The sequence below is a fragment of the Salvelinus alpinus genome, chromosome 8, assembly GCF_045679555.1.
Source record: "Salvelinus alpinus chromosome 8, SLU_Salpinus.1, whole genome shotgun sequence".
Lineage (NCBI taxonomy): Eukaryota > Metazoa > Chordata > Actinopteri > Salmoniformes > Salmonidae > Salvelinus > Salvelinus alpinus.
This window is the reverse complement of record NC_092093.1, coordinates 35,301,108-35,313,506: the sequence shown is the minus strand read 5'-3', so window position 1 is coordinate 35,313,506 and position 12,399 is coordinate 35,301,108. Positions and strand designations below refer to the sequence as shown.

General features: G+C 41.1%; 1 protein-coding gene across 1 annotated transcript in view; it reads left to right on the top strand.

Annotated features, from left to right (window-relative positions):
- The window catches only part of LOC139583042 (cyclin-dependent kinase 19), a 75,467-nt gene extending 67,672 nt beyond the window's left edge, over positions 1 to 7,795 (top strand). Inside the window, exon 13 of the mRNA XM_071413732.1 lies at positions 1,117 to 7,795. Coding sequence (XP_071269833.1) covers positions 1,117 to 1,233 — 117 coding nt within the window. The 3' untranslated portion in view covers positions 1,234 to 7,795. The remainder of the gene's footprint in view (positions 1 to 1,116) is intronic.
- Positions 7,796 to 12,399: the final 4,604 nt, after the last annotated feature.

Sequence of the window (12,399 nt, the reverse complement as noted above, 5' to 3'; positions counted from 1 at the left end):
CGTCACATTCCGCGCCCTAATTTTCTCCTCATTGATCACTCTCCCCGAGGCTATGGTATCCCAATGTGCACCACTCGCTCCCCCTCTCTCTCTGTGAGTGCGGATAGATAGACTGCTAGACAGGGTTGCGTGGGGTTGCAGTCAGAGATGTATGGGAGTATGTCTTTTTTTACGAGGTCTCCATACTTCAGGAGTTTCAGCCACGTTCTGCTCCCATCCCCTCCACCCTCCACCCAAGCCCTCTGGGTCCCAGTCCAGCAGCAGGTCCTCAGGGCCACTCTGGTGGCTCAGAAGAAGGGTTTCTCATCTGAAGGCCAGTGACTTCTGCCTTTTTTTTGTTGCCTTTTTAGGACATTTGGCCTTAGGCCCAGTCTGAGCTGGTTAAAGTGAGTCACGGTCCGTAATCAGTCATCTGATTCAGAGCCGGCTTTCTTTATAGCTGTAGTATAAGGTGGTTAGGTAGCCCTTCTTTTGATATCTATTGATGTGGTGGCTCAGTCCCCCAGATCATTTATTTATTCAGACCAACAAAAGCAATCATAGGAATCATTGAGAAAAGTACAGAGCACAAAGAAACGGTCCTGTTTTTCCGTCATGAAACAATAAAACATGCAGCAGGTTTTTGGCATCAGCCACTTGTGCACGTTTTGCTATGTCGCGTGATATACAGTATACTGTTTAGGATATAGAATTGTCATGGCGCTGTAAATTGCTCCGAATTGGGTTGGTAGTCTCTTGCTAATTCTGTTATAAATCGGTGAGAAGTAGACCACATCTTTGGATGCCAAGTAAAACAACAGTGGAAAGCCACAGAGGTATGTTGATCAACACTACAGATCTGTGGCAATGCGTCATGCTTTTCTATAGGACTCATTCTTGATCTGTAAATTATTCAGCCAGCTTTACAATTGAAAACATTGCCAACAAAAGTCATTCCCCTCCCTCAAGGTCTCCCAAGGTACAGTTATTGAATTATTTATTCTCAAACCCCATTCAAGGTTGAAATATACAATGGTATTTTCCAGTGGTGCTGACTGATAAATAATTAATGACAGGGGTCTCTAGACATCAACGGTTTACTATTTCCTCTCCATTCTTCTCTTTTCTCTTCTCCAGCACTCCAGCTCCCGCCTTGGATACCAAAGCAACGTCCAAGGTTCCACTCAGTCCCAGGGATACTCGTCGTCATCCCAGCAGAGCTCACAGTACTCCCACCAATCACACCGCTACTGAGGCTCCGAGAACTGCTCTCCAAATCAACAGCAGGGGCCTCTCCCAAACTTAACCTTCGACCTCAAACAAACCTTAGCATAACCTCTCATCTCCCTCATCCTGATCAGACCTCATCATGTGTCAGATCATTCCAACAACGCAACAGTCACTTCTCTCCTCCTTCATGCCAGCCTTACTACACAGAGTGACCCTGGCCTCACTTCCACCCAATGCCCTCACACTTACCGGAGGGCACTGCAATATGAAGGCAAAACTCAACATAGGAACCAAAAACAAACCCTGCCTCCTAAGGGCATAGGACAAGATTTTCTATTATTATCAAGTGATGAAATCTGTTGATACTAGATTATAAGACGGAAACACATCAGGTGCAACTTTGACTACACACGCCTACTACACAAAGACTACGAATCACAGCACTTACAAAAAACATGTTCTTCAAGAGGAAGAATTGCAGCTCTGTTCATATATAAATATATATAAATACTATATAGTACCTTTTTTCTATTCATTTAACAAGACACTTTTTTTTGCTTGTTTGCGAAGTGGAGTTTAAGTTTACTTTGATCGTTGATGTTTTTGTAAATGTTGTTCGATATTGACAAAGGAAAATAGCCCTTTGCTGTCATCACTTACCTTCACTGTACATTTATTTACCCTGGATATCTATTATATACAGATAGCAATCAAAGCAAAAGAAAGAAAATGAGCCAACACTTTCCTGATGATAAAACAAGACAGAATCTTCTATTCTCCCGTTGGCTTGGAATCACATTTGTATAAGAGAAAGTCAGCTCTTCAGCTGATGTCATTGCAGGGAACTATGAAATACACCATTTATTTTAATCTTGTTATATTAATATTTAGGGTTTTCTACTTTTAGGCCTTTTGTTTGTCTAGATTTGTAGTCTAAAAGTCTGCATTGGAAGGAAATGTTTCTGCAGCAAGTTATGTAATCTTTAATTGTCTCCAACAACTCTAGGTACCGCATGTCGTCAGACAGGTTACAACTACCAAGCTACTTTTTACCATGGGTCGTATCCATCAAGGAAACATTTGTTGGTGAATCTGAACGATCTCATTTCAAGCTGGAAGTGTTTAAGTGTGTTGAGGTGCCTCTTTGTGGACACCTTTGCTTGACGGATCTTACCATGGACCCGAAGGTCACCGAAGGTCACTGAAGATGTGCGTCGTCATCATACTGGGAAGCCAAAAGTGTGTATGTTCCAGAGACTGTTACTGCCTGATCGTTTTTTGTTGTTGTTAATGTAATGTTCTACATTTTTATTTCTCATTATTGCCCTTTACAGTTTCAGTTTGTATTTTCTCTTATTCAGTCGAAGGACTGCACTGCTGAACGGATCTGCAAAGAGCTGGAACAAATATGGGGTGAATTATTATGCTCCGTCCTCTTCAACTCCACAACGTTGGTTGCGCACTGAGTATAAACCAAGGCAGAGAAGTGGTTTCTTATAGTATTTATCCTTTGAAAACTAGTTGACTGGAACTGTACTGTGCCCAAACACACCGAGATAGACGGACATGGAATAAGGCAGCCACTTTAGCTTGTTCTGTGACTGGTGAAGGGATGTAGAAACACTGACATGTACTGGCCATTGAGAGAACTGGACCTCTTTTGCGGCAATGGTGAAAATGTGTGATTGTTTTAAACGATTATTTTAACGGCCTTTAGTGATGTTCAAAAATCATCAGCCATGTTCAACTGGTATATATTGATGATGATGATTAACACTGTCCTTTTGTTGCCAAAGGAAAGAGAGACTTATTCTGTTTTCTATCGTAAGAATATTCACAGCCACAATGCAAGGTACTATTATTTCATGTATGTACATGTATTTCCCAACTGATAGACTGCTCTCTGTGAAGCTGTTTGCTTCTGACAGTGATACTGCACAGATCTTCAGTGATGTATTGGTCTATTATCTCCGGCTCAGTCCAACATGTTTAGAGAGCCCGTTGTATTGATAGTTCTGCTGTTGACCACCGTCTGGCTGTCTCTCTCCTCACACATATCCGATGTGTTTCTCAGCACTCCCAGCTTACTGAATCACAGTTACAGTATATCTTAGGTGTGTTGAGGTGAACGCCAAAAGACCAGATGAGCAAAAAGGACTGCTCCCTCCTTGTTCAACATGAGTTCCTAATAGTCGCCCAGAATGTTTTGCATGTCGGATTGACTGTTTCTTTGATGTTGATACAATGTCAATGTATTGGTTTGGTATTTTCCCGATGGTCTAGTAGGCACACAGGCCCGGTGGATTAACAACCACCTTCACAGAACAGTGGTGTTTTCTCGGGAACAAAACCAGCAGCTATTCAAAGGTTTTTTCTCTTTTTTTCTATGGCATGTATTTGAAGTATAGTTGAAGAGCATTAAGAATGAATTAGATACTGTCAATTTTCATCTCCACACAAACGAGGTATCAAAAGTATTATTCATTGTGCGGCTCCAACAGGTGATAGTGGGGTAAATAACTCTCAAACAGTTCCTATGCAAAATCAAAGAGAAAAGCTTTCACTTGCACAATGCTTCAGTGTTACTATGAAAGCATGCAGTACAGTTATCTTCTGGTTTTGAAAATGATTGGGATATCCATTCCTTATTGTAAATCTAATGTTGAATATTGTAATTGAAGAAGGCATTCACTTGTTTCTTACAGCACTGTTAATTGTACTCTAAATTAAATATTGTTAAGAAAAAAATGCATATATAGTATACATTATACAATCATATGTATTATTTCCATATACAGTGCCTTCAGAAAGTATTCATACCCATTGACTTATTCCACATTTTGTTGTTACAGCCTGAATTCAAAATGGCTGAAGTATATATATATAATTTTTCTTCTCACTCATCTACACACAATTACACATGTATTTATTTTATTTTTATTTGACCTTTATTTGACTAGACAAGTCGGTTAAGAGCAAATTCTTATTTACAATGACTGCTAAACCCTAACTCGGACGACGCTGGGCCCTATGGGACTCCCAATCACGGCCGGTTGTGATACAGCCTGGAATCGAACCAGTGTCTGAGTGATGCCTCTAGCACTGAGATGCAATGTTTTTAGAAATGTTAGCAAATTTATTGAAAATGAAATACAAAAATATATAATTTACATAAGTTCACACCCCTGAGTCAATACTTTGTAGAAGCACCTTTGGCAGCGATTACAGCTGTGAGTCTATCTGGGTATGTCTCTAAGAGCTTTACACATCTGGATTGTACAATATTTACCCATTATTATTTTCTAAATTCTTCAAGCTATGCCAAATTGGTCATTGATCATTGCTAGACAACCATTTTCAGGTCTTCCCATAGAATTTCAAGAAGATTTAAGTTTAACTGTAACTCGGCCACTCAGGAACATTCACTGTCTTCTTGGTAAGGAACTCCAGTGTAGATTTGACCTTGTGTTTTAGGTTATTGTCCTGCTGTAAGATGAATTCGTCTGGTAGAAATCAGACTGAACCAGGTGTTTTTGCCTGTGCTTATCTCCATTCCGTTTATTTTTTATATCCTGAAAAGCTCCCTAGTCCTTAACGATTTAATCATACCCATAACATGATGCAGCCACCACTATGCTAATGAGAGTGGTATTCAGTAATGTGTTGTATTGGATTTGCCCCAAACATAACACTTTGTGTTCAGGACAAGAAGTTAATTGCTTTGCTACATTTTTTTGCAGTTTTATTACTTTAGTGCCTTGTTGCAAACAGGATGCATATTTTGGGATAGGTTTTATTCTGTTCAGGCTTCCTTCTTTTCACTCTGTCAATTAGGTTATTATTGTGGAGTAACTACGATGTTGTTGATCAATCCTCAGTTTTCTCCTATCACATCCATTAAACTCTGTAATTGTTTTAAAGTCACCACTGGCCTCATGGTGAAATCCCTGAGCGGTTTCCTTGAGTTAGGAAGGACACCTTTATCTTTGTAGTGACTCAGTGTATTGATACACCATACAAAGTGTAAGTAGTAACTTCACCATGTTCAAAGGGATATTCAATGTCTGTTTTTTTTTGTTTGTTTTTTTCAACTACCAATAGGTGCCCTTCTTTGCGAGGCATTGGAAAGCCTTTCTGGTCTTTGTGGTTGAATCTGTGTTTGAAATTCACTGCTTGACTGAGGGATCTTACAGATAATTGTATGTGTGGGGTACAGAGATGAGGTAGTCATTCAAAACTCATGTTGAACACTATTATTGCACACAGAGTGAGTCCGTGCAACTTATTTTGTGACATGTTTAGCAATATTTTACTCAAATTATTTTGGGCTTACCATGACAAATGGGTTGAATACTTATTGACTCAAGACATTTTAGCTTTTTATTTGTAATTCATTTGTAAATATTTTGAAAGACATAATTCCAATTTGGCTTTATGGGGTATTGGGTCTAGGCCAGTGACCAACAAAATCTAAATGTGATCCATTTAAATTCAGGCTGTAACACAACAAAATGTGGAAAAAGTCAAGGTGTGTGAATACTTTCTGAAGGCACTCTGTATATACAGTATATATGAATAATACCCATGTTTTAGAGCTTTCCTCTTCTTGCCTTAATGATGCAGTAGCTAGAAATAGACGGGCACCTCTGTTCAACAGAGCCTGAATCACTAAAATGACCAATCTACCATAAACCTGCTTGTCAACTTGATAGCTCCTAGTTTTTTCAAAGGAAATGATTCTCTAGAAAAACATATGAAATAATGAATCTAGTTGGATACTGTGTGATGCAACATTCAGTCTATAGAGTCCAGGGACTTTCTCTCACATCAGCACAAACTCCTCAGTTTGACAGGGTTGAAACAAGGCATTTTTTTACGTGGGGACAGTGCCTTTTTAGTGTTTATGTTTAAAGTTGCCATCACATGATGGGATGTTCAGGATTGTGTTTATTTCTCCTTGTCCTATGCTTTCTGATCTGTTATAATACTTTTGAGTTTGTTTCTGTATTTGTTGTTTTGTTGTCATCTACAATGTAGGGTCTGTTATTTTCAAAATGACAGCAAGCGGTTAAATATCAAATGAGTTCAATATGTCCCATCTCTAATTTAATGACTGCAAAAAGTACAACGTAGGATGATTTTGCATTTTCTATTCTAATTAATATTGTCCTAAAATGCTGTACATGTCAACACATTTTAATCATTTCTCATTGAAACATATTGATATGATCATTTTCTTTGAATGCACTGTTATTAGCTGAAATATTTAGTGGTAAATGAAAAGTATTTCACGTTTTTGTTTTTTCATGTCTTGTTTAGACACTAAACATATGGAAGTTGTATAAAAGTTCTATGCCAGACAAAGCTTTTTTAGGAGTTCTTACCTTTTGTGTGGACATCCTAAAGATACACACTAGTAATGAATACACATATAAATGATAGTGCACCTCTAGGTCTGTACCTCTTCACGTTCCCCCTTTACTAGTGTTGCATGTACCTCCCTTTTCCAAATCAGAATTTAAGCACTTATCATCCCCCCTCTCAACAGTCTGTACAGAAAGACAGACACTCCCATTTGCAAAGTGCTCCTGTGATACGTCAAAATGCCTTCTGAGAAGCTGTTTAGGTCTCTTGTGCATGTTGCGTGGTGCTCTCTGTCCTCCAGTATGAATTTACCCATTTAACCAGAGCATGCGATTTCAAGTCTCACAGAAAGACAAAAAGCAACATAATTGTTTGTGCATGTTTATGTCAAGGAGCCCTCCTCATCTCAAATGGGTACATCCCACATGGCACCTTATTTACTACATAGTGCACCACTTTGGGATGCAGTGCACTACATTGGGACGCAACCCTGAGTTGTATTAAGACATGAAGTGATCCACCATGTTGTGGTCCACATTCTCTTTTGGCTCCATGGCATGAGACAACCATGCTTTGCAGGTCTGGGTGTCTGTCAATTCTTTAAAACATTTTCTGTGTGTGTAAATGTGTGTGTGGCCACACAGACAACGTTCAAAATACACACATGGCCTAAATGTATTTTGTTTCCATAGCTTTCATAAGTAAGGCAATAGCACAGTGCAGGAAATAAAAATAACATTTATTCAGCTGGTTTTAGCTACGTTGTCCTAATTTCACTGTACAAATGACTGTTAAATGAGAAAAAAGTCACGTATATTTATTTTAAAACTGAGTGTACAAAACATGAAGGACACCTGCTCTTTCCATGACATCGACTAGCCAGGTGAATCCAGGTGAAAGCTATGATCCCTTATTGATGTGACTTGTTAAATCCACTTCAATCACTTTAAAAAGCTGCTGGGTTTTTCACGCTCAACAGTTTCCCGTGTGTATCAAGAATGGTCCACCCCCCAAAGGACATCCAGCCAACTTGACACAACTGTGGGAAGCATTGGAGTCAACATGGGCCAGCATCCCTGTGGAACGCTTTCGACACCTTGTAGAGTCCATGCCCCGAAGAATTGAGCCTGTTCTGAGGCAACTCAATATTACGAAGGTGTTCTTAATGTTTTGTACACTCAGTGTATATCCTCTATTGTAATAAAATCTATTTTGCTTCAGATAGCATGTCTGGTTCAATCCAATGTCCTGAGTTTGAGTGTAAACAGCTGTGTGTCAGTTTCTAGTGTGAGAGATGTGCCAGTGCCACACTGTCTGATATCTTTGTGTAATTGGATCTTATCCACAGGGCTTGTGGTATGGCAATTTATATCTAGCTTAGTCTTGTTTTGAGCTGTTCTGAGACAAATAATGTTAACTTGGATGCTTGGGTCAATTGGAATGCATGGGTCAAATGGGAGGAACCAGGGTTTACATTTTACAGGATTTTTATTATCTTGATTTCTGGATATTGAAATACTCAACTATGGTCACAGTAACACTGATACAGTACACCTTGCAACACGGATGAAGAATGTAGGTGGTGTTCTCTTGCTTGGCCACAGGGTGTCATAAGTGAGCTGCATGATTTTCCAGCTGCAATCCAGTCAGGTGGCATGATGGGGTCTTTTTAATAGTCTGACTGGACTGTGTTTTGAGACACCTTATTTTAAGCCATGCTTGAACAAACTATTATCTAAGCAAGTGAAAATGCAACAATATACAGTGTTTTTCCCTACATTTCACCAGCTTTAATTTCTCTACCTGTACCTTTTCAAGCACCTGGAGAGAGAAAGAGGAAGATATGACTGGTTTCAAATACATTTTATTCATGAAGACTTTCTATAGTTCAATATTTAAAAATCTATATTTAAAATCAAGCCCTGTCACATTAACTGTCTACACTGTGTTATGCATCTGCACAGGATTCCATGAGATGTGTCAAATGGGTGCCACATTCAAGGTCATTTTATTGTCTGGAAGCCACTGGAGACTGGACAGTGAGACCAGTCCAGGCAGGGCAAGCAATTATCAATCATGCAGCCATGAGGAACGGACCAAGGGTGTGTCCCAAATTGCACCCTATTCACTTTATAGTGCATTAAATAGGGAATAGTGTTCCATTTAGGACAGCGCCCGTGTGAACTGCCAGGCCCCTGATGTATTACTCGTCCTATCACTTCGAGAAATGTATGAGCCGGAGGGCTCTCCGCAGAATGTATTAACACAGATGGGATCCCATTTGTCTCAAGGTGCCCCTCCCAGGGTGAGTTATTGTGCCACACCTTCCCATCACACACACACACCGCCCTGCTTGCCTGGCGTCTTTCTACAGATTCTCCATCCAGTGAGACTGAACATGTCTGAGTTGCACAGCAGTGACCAACTCCCCATACAGCAGCCAAACACTGACTCCCTGGACACATGGGTCAAATTCCTCCTATTCACTGTCTCATGACCCTGTTATAGAGGCTCAGTGGCCCATATTAGGCAGACAGACAGTAAAACACCTGTGCTTTCAGCTCCAGTGGAGAGGCTACAGCATCAGTGAAAGCTCTAAGGGAGTCACATGGTCATCAGTTATGGATGTGGAGTCCACTGCTTGAACGCCGACTAAGGAATCATCTAAAGGGAAAGGTCACCTAGTGAGACTAACTTTCCATCCTCGTTTGGGGGAAGTTCTTGCTAGCCCTATGTTGCCTAGCTATGAGCCTCAGGGAACATCCCAGGGGAGAGATTATGTTGGTTTCTGGTTGTGTGTCCTCTCCAGAAGTAGCCAGTGGTGGTTGTTCCCTCAGACCCCTAAAGGTTGGGAGGGAGGAATGCTGGGCTGATCTACAGAGGGTCAGGCTGACTGTGTTGGGGGAGAGCAGCATATCTAGATCCAGATCTCAGCCCTTAAGCCACCCAACTCTACTGTTTAAAGAAGCACAGCACTGCTTGGTGGGTAGGGCTACGTTTGACAACAGAAACGTTAAAACACCCAATTAAGCGGCAAAGTCTTACAATTCATTTTTTGGTTAAAACTGGCATATGAACTGTTGAATTAAAACCCAAATTCATAAAATTGGATTTGCTTAGATATTTGGTAATATGTATGGGATAATCAACGAGGGTCTATGCGTTCTATCTTGGAAGGTGTGTTCCACGACGCGCTACCGGAGTGAACTGACCTTCCACAGAGTTGCATTACTTTACGGAGAGCGCATATAGCCCCGAGTTGATTATCCCTTTTATACCAAATGTAACACTAGAAATGTGTTCAACATCCACTGAAGTAGCTAACAGGTTAAACTGCATAGCTACAGTACAATTGTTGCCAAACCATCAGTCCTAGCTTGCCATTATGAAAATCGAATTCAACAATGCCAACTATTTTTTCAATTCGACCTTGGCTTTCAAAAGCAGCTCAAACAAGAATGAAGAATGAACTATAGCGATTGAATACTGTGCATTATAGGGAATTATACAATGGGTGGGTCTAATCCTGAATGCAGATTGGATAAAACCCCATTCCATCCGGTGTCTATTCCACAAGTTACCACCAGCTAAAGCTAGGATGTTAAAATGCCTATTTACTCTGTTCCATCTGACTGCGCAATCCACTGACTATATATTGTGGAAGGATGAAATAGTATGAATCAATTAATCAAAATAATGTTTTTAATAAAAATATTATTATTTTAATATGTTGGTAACCCGTTATATAAAAGTAATAATGCCCTCAAAGCCGTGTTTATAGGATATATTGGCACGGTATTATCACTTAGATAATGCACGCTCTAGAATGTCCTTCAAGACAATCAGAAACAACTATTCAACAATGCCATGGTATAACTTGTTATATTATTATAACAACACTTATTAGTAAGCATATAATTGCTTGTTTAGGAACTGAAAACCGATATGGAGTGCAAATTCTCCCTGTACCTATAATTACTGTCAGTGCTCTGTAAAACTCATAAAGGAGAATAACAGTTTCTCTGTGCTTAGAATGTCCCGTCCAACATCCCCTCATGCTGCTGATCCCTGAAGAGGACTGGGTAACATTCCTGTCCTCACCTCCCCATTCGCCTCCCCTTAAGACACACACACACACACAAAACCCCTCCTGCCGCCTAAGTACGCTCCTCCACAAGCCTTGTTTCACACTTGTTAGTAGGAGAGAAACTATACCTGCTGCAAGGTCAGTGGACACTGGATAGGCACATTGGGCACCTAAAGTTTGCTCGGAGCAGAACAATGAGTGGAGACCCGCAGCCGCTGCAAACTAAATCACCACTGTTGACCCAAGACAGGCAGGCTGTCCTCAGACCGTGAGAAAAGCGCCTCTTTCCATGCCAGGAATGTGGGTGGCCAGCCTTGTTTCCCAGGAAGCCTATCTGAGGAGTGCGCTGCAGGACATAGCCCCACCACATGCAGTGGCGTGGCTTTGTTTTTGACTGCAGTCTTATTTTTTGGCATGAGCTGCACTTTTCCTCCCCTCTGTCCCCCTATCAAGTTGTCACTGTGATAATCTATGTGCTCGAAGACCAGTACAGCATGTGCATGAGAAGGAAGGGATTTGGTAACAGTGTAAAGCTCCTTATGACATTCTGTGAAATATTCTTCACCTTGACGCAAGGCAGGGCGACAACCAGGGAGTATGACCAGGGCCACCCCTTTCTCTCTTGATGTTTGACTGGAAGGTGCCAATGCACCCTGTCCAGTGTCTACCTCTATCCCACACATGGCACTTGCAGAATGAGACAAAGCCACTTCATAAAATTCCTATCCAACATAGTGTTAAGTTATTGGACGTTTTTGGGAAGTTTAAAAATGACATATCTTTTGATGACTCATTGACTGCCCCTCCCCTTTGACATACTCACGGAGTATCTCTGAGTCCTCACCTCCCATGTGTATATCACGCAGATCACATTCTATACATATAGCAGGGGCCACAGTCTGTGTGTGTGTGTGTGCGTGTGTATGTGGCTCCTGGAGGAAGCAGCGGTCTAAGGCACTGCATCTCAGTGCTAGAGGCGTCACTACAGACCCTGGTTCAATCGCGGGCTATATCACAACCGGCCGTGATCGGGAGTCCCTTAGGGCGGCACACCATAGGGCGGCGCAGCATAGGGGAGGGTTTGGCCGGAGTAGGCAGTCATTGTAAAATAAGAATTTGTTTTTAACTGACTTGCCTAGTTAAACAAAGGTTAAAAAAGCAATGTCGATGTGTAAGACTGAGTGAGTGTGTGTGTGAGTCACTGCATTACACAGACACACGAGATGCCATATGTTTCCACATAGTCCACTGAAGAACAAATGTGCCGTCCTTTTTCACGAGAAAACGTCTGTTTTTTCACTTACCCCATGTGTGGGTTAATGCAACCCAGTAAGAGACTCGGTCCACATCAATAAAACAACTTAAATGGGACACCTGTTTATGATGTCTTGACAGACACATTCAACCATCCAATTTAACCGTGAGGGCTGACTAAATGACAAAGAACAGCACATACAGAGCACCCAGAAAGTGTAAACAGTAGTTTCGCCCAGGAGGACCTGTCCTGTGTGTTTACAATCTCCTGGTAATGGAGGAGGGTGAACCCAGTGACACAGTGTATGATGATGTATTAAGTGTAACTCCCAGTCCTGTCATAGCTGGCCATCCATGATCCCCAACGGCGTGAGGGCCGTGTTGGAGGGCATGCCATCTGTGATGCATCGTGAGTAAATTGTGACTGACCACTAATAATGAGTAGTTATTTATGACGCATAGGGATTTGTAAATCAATCAGTTGG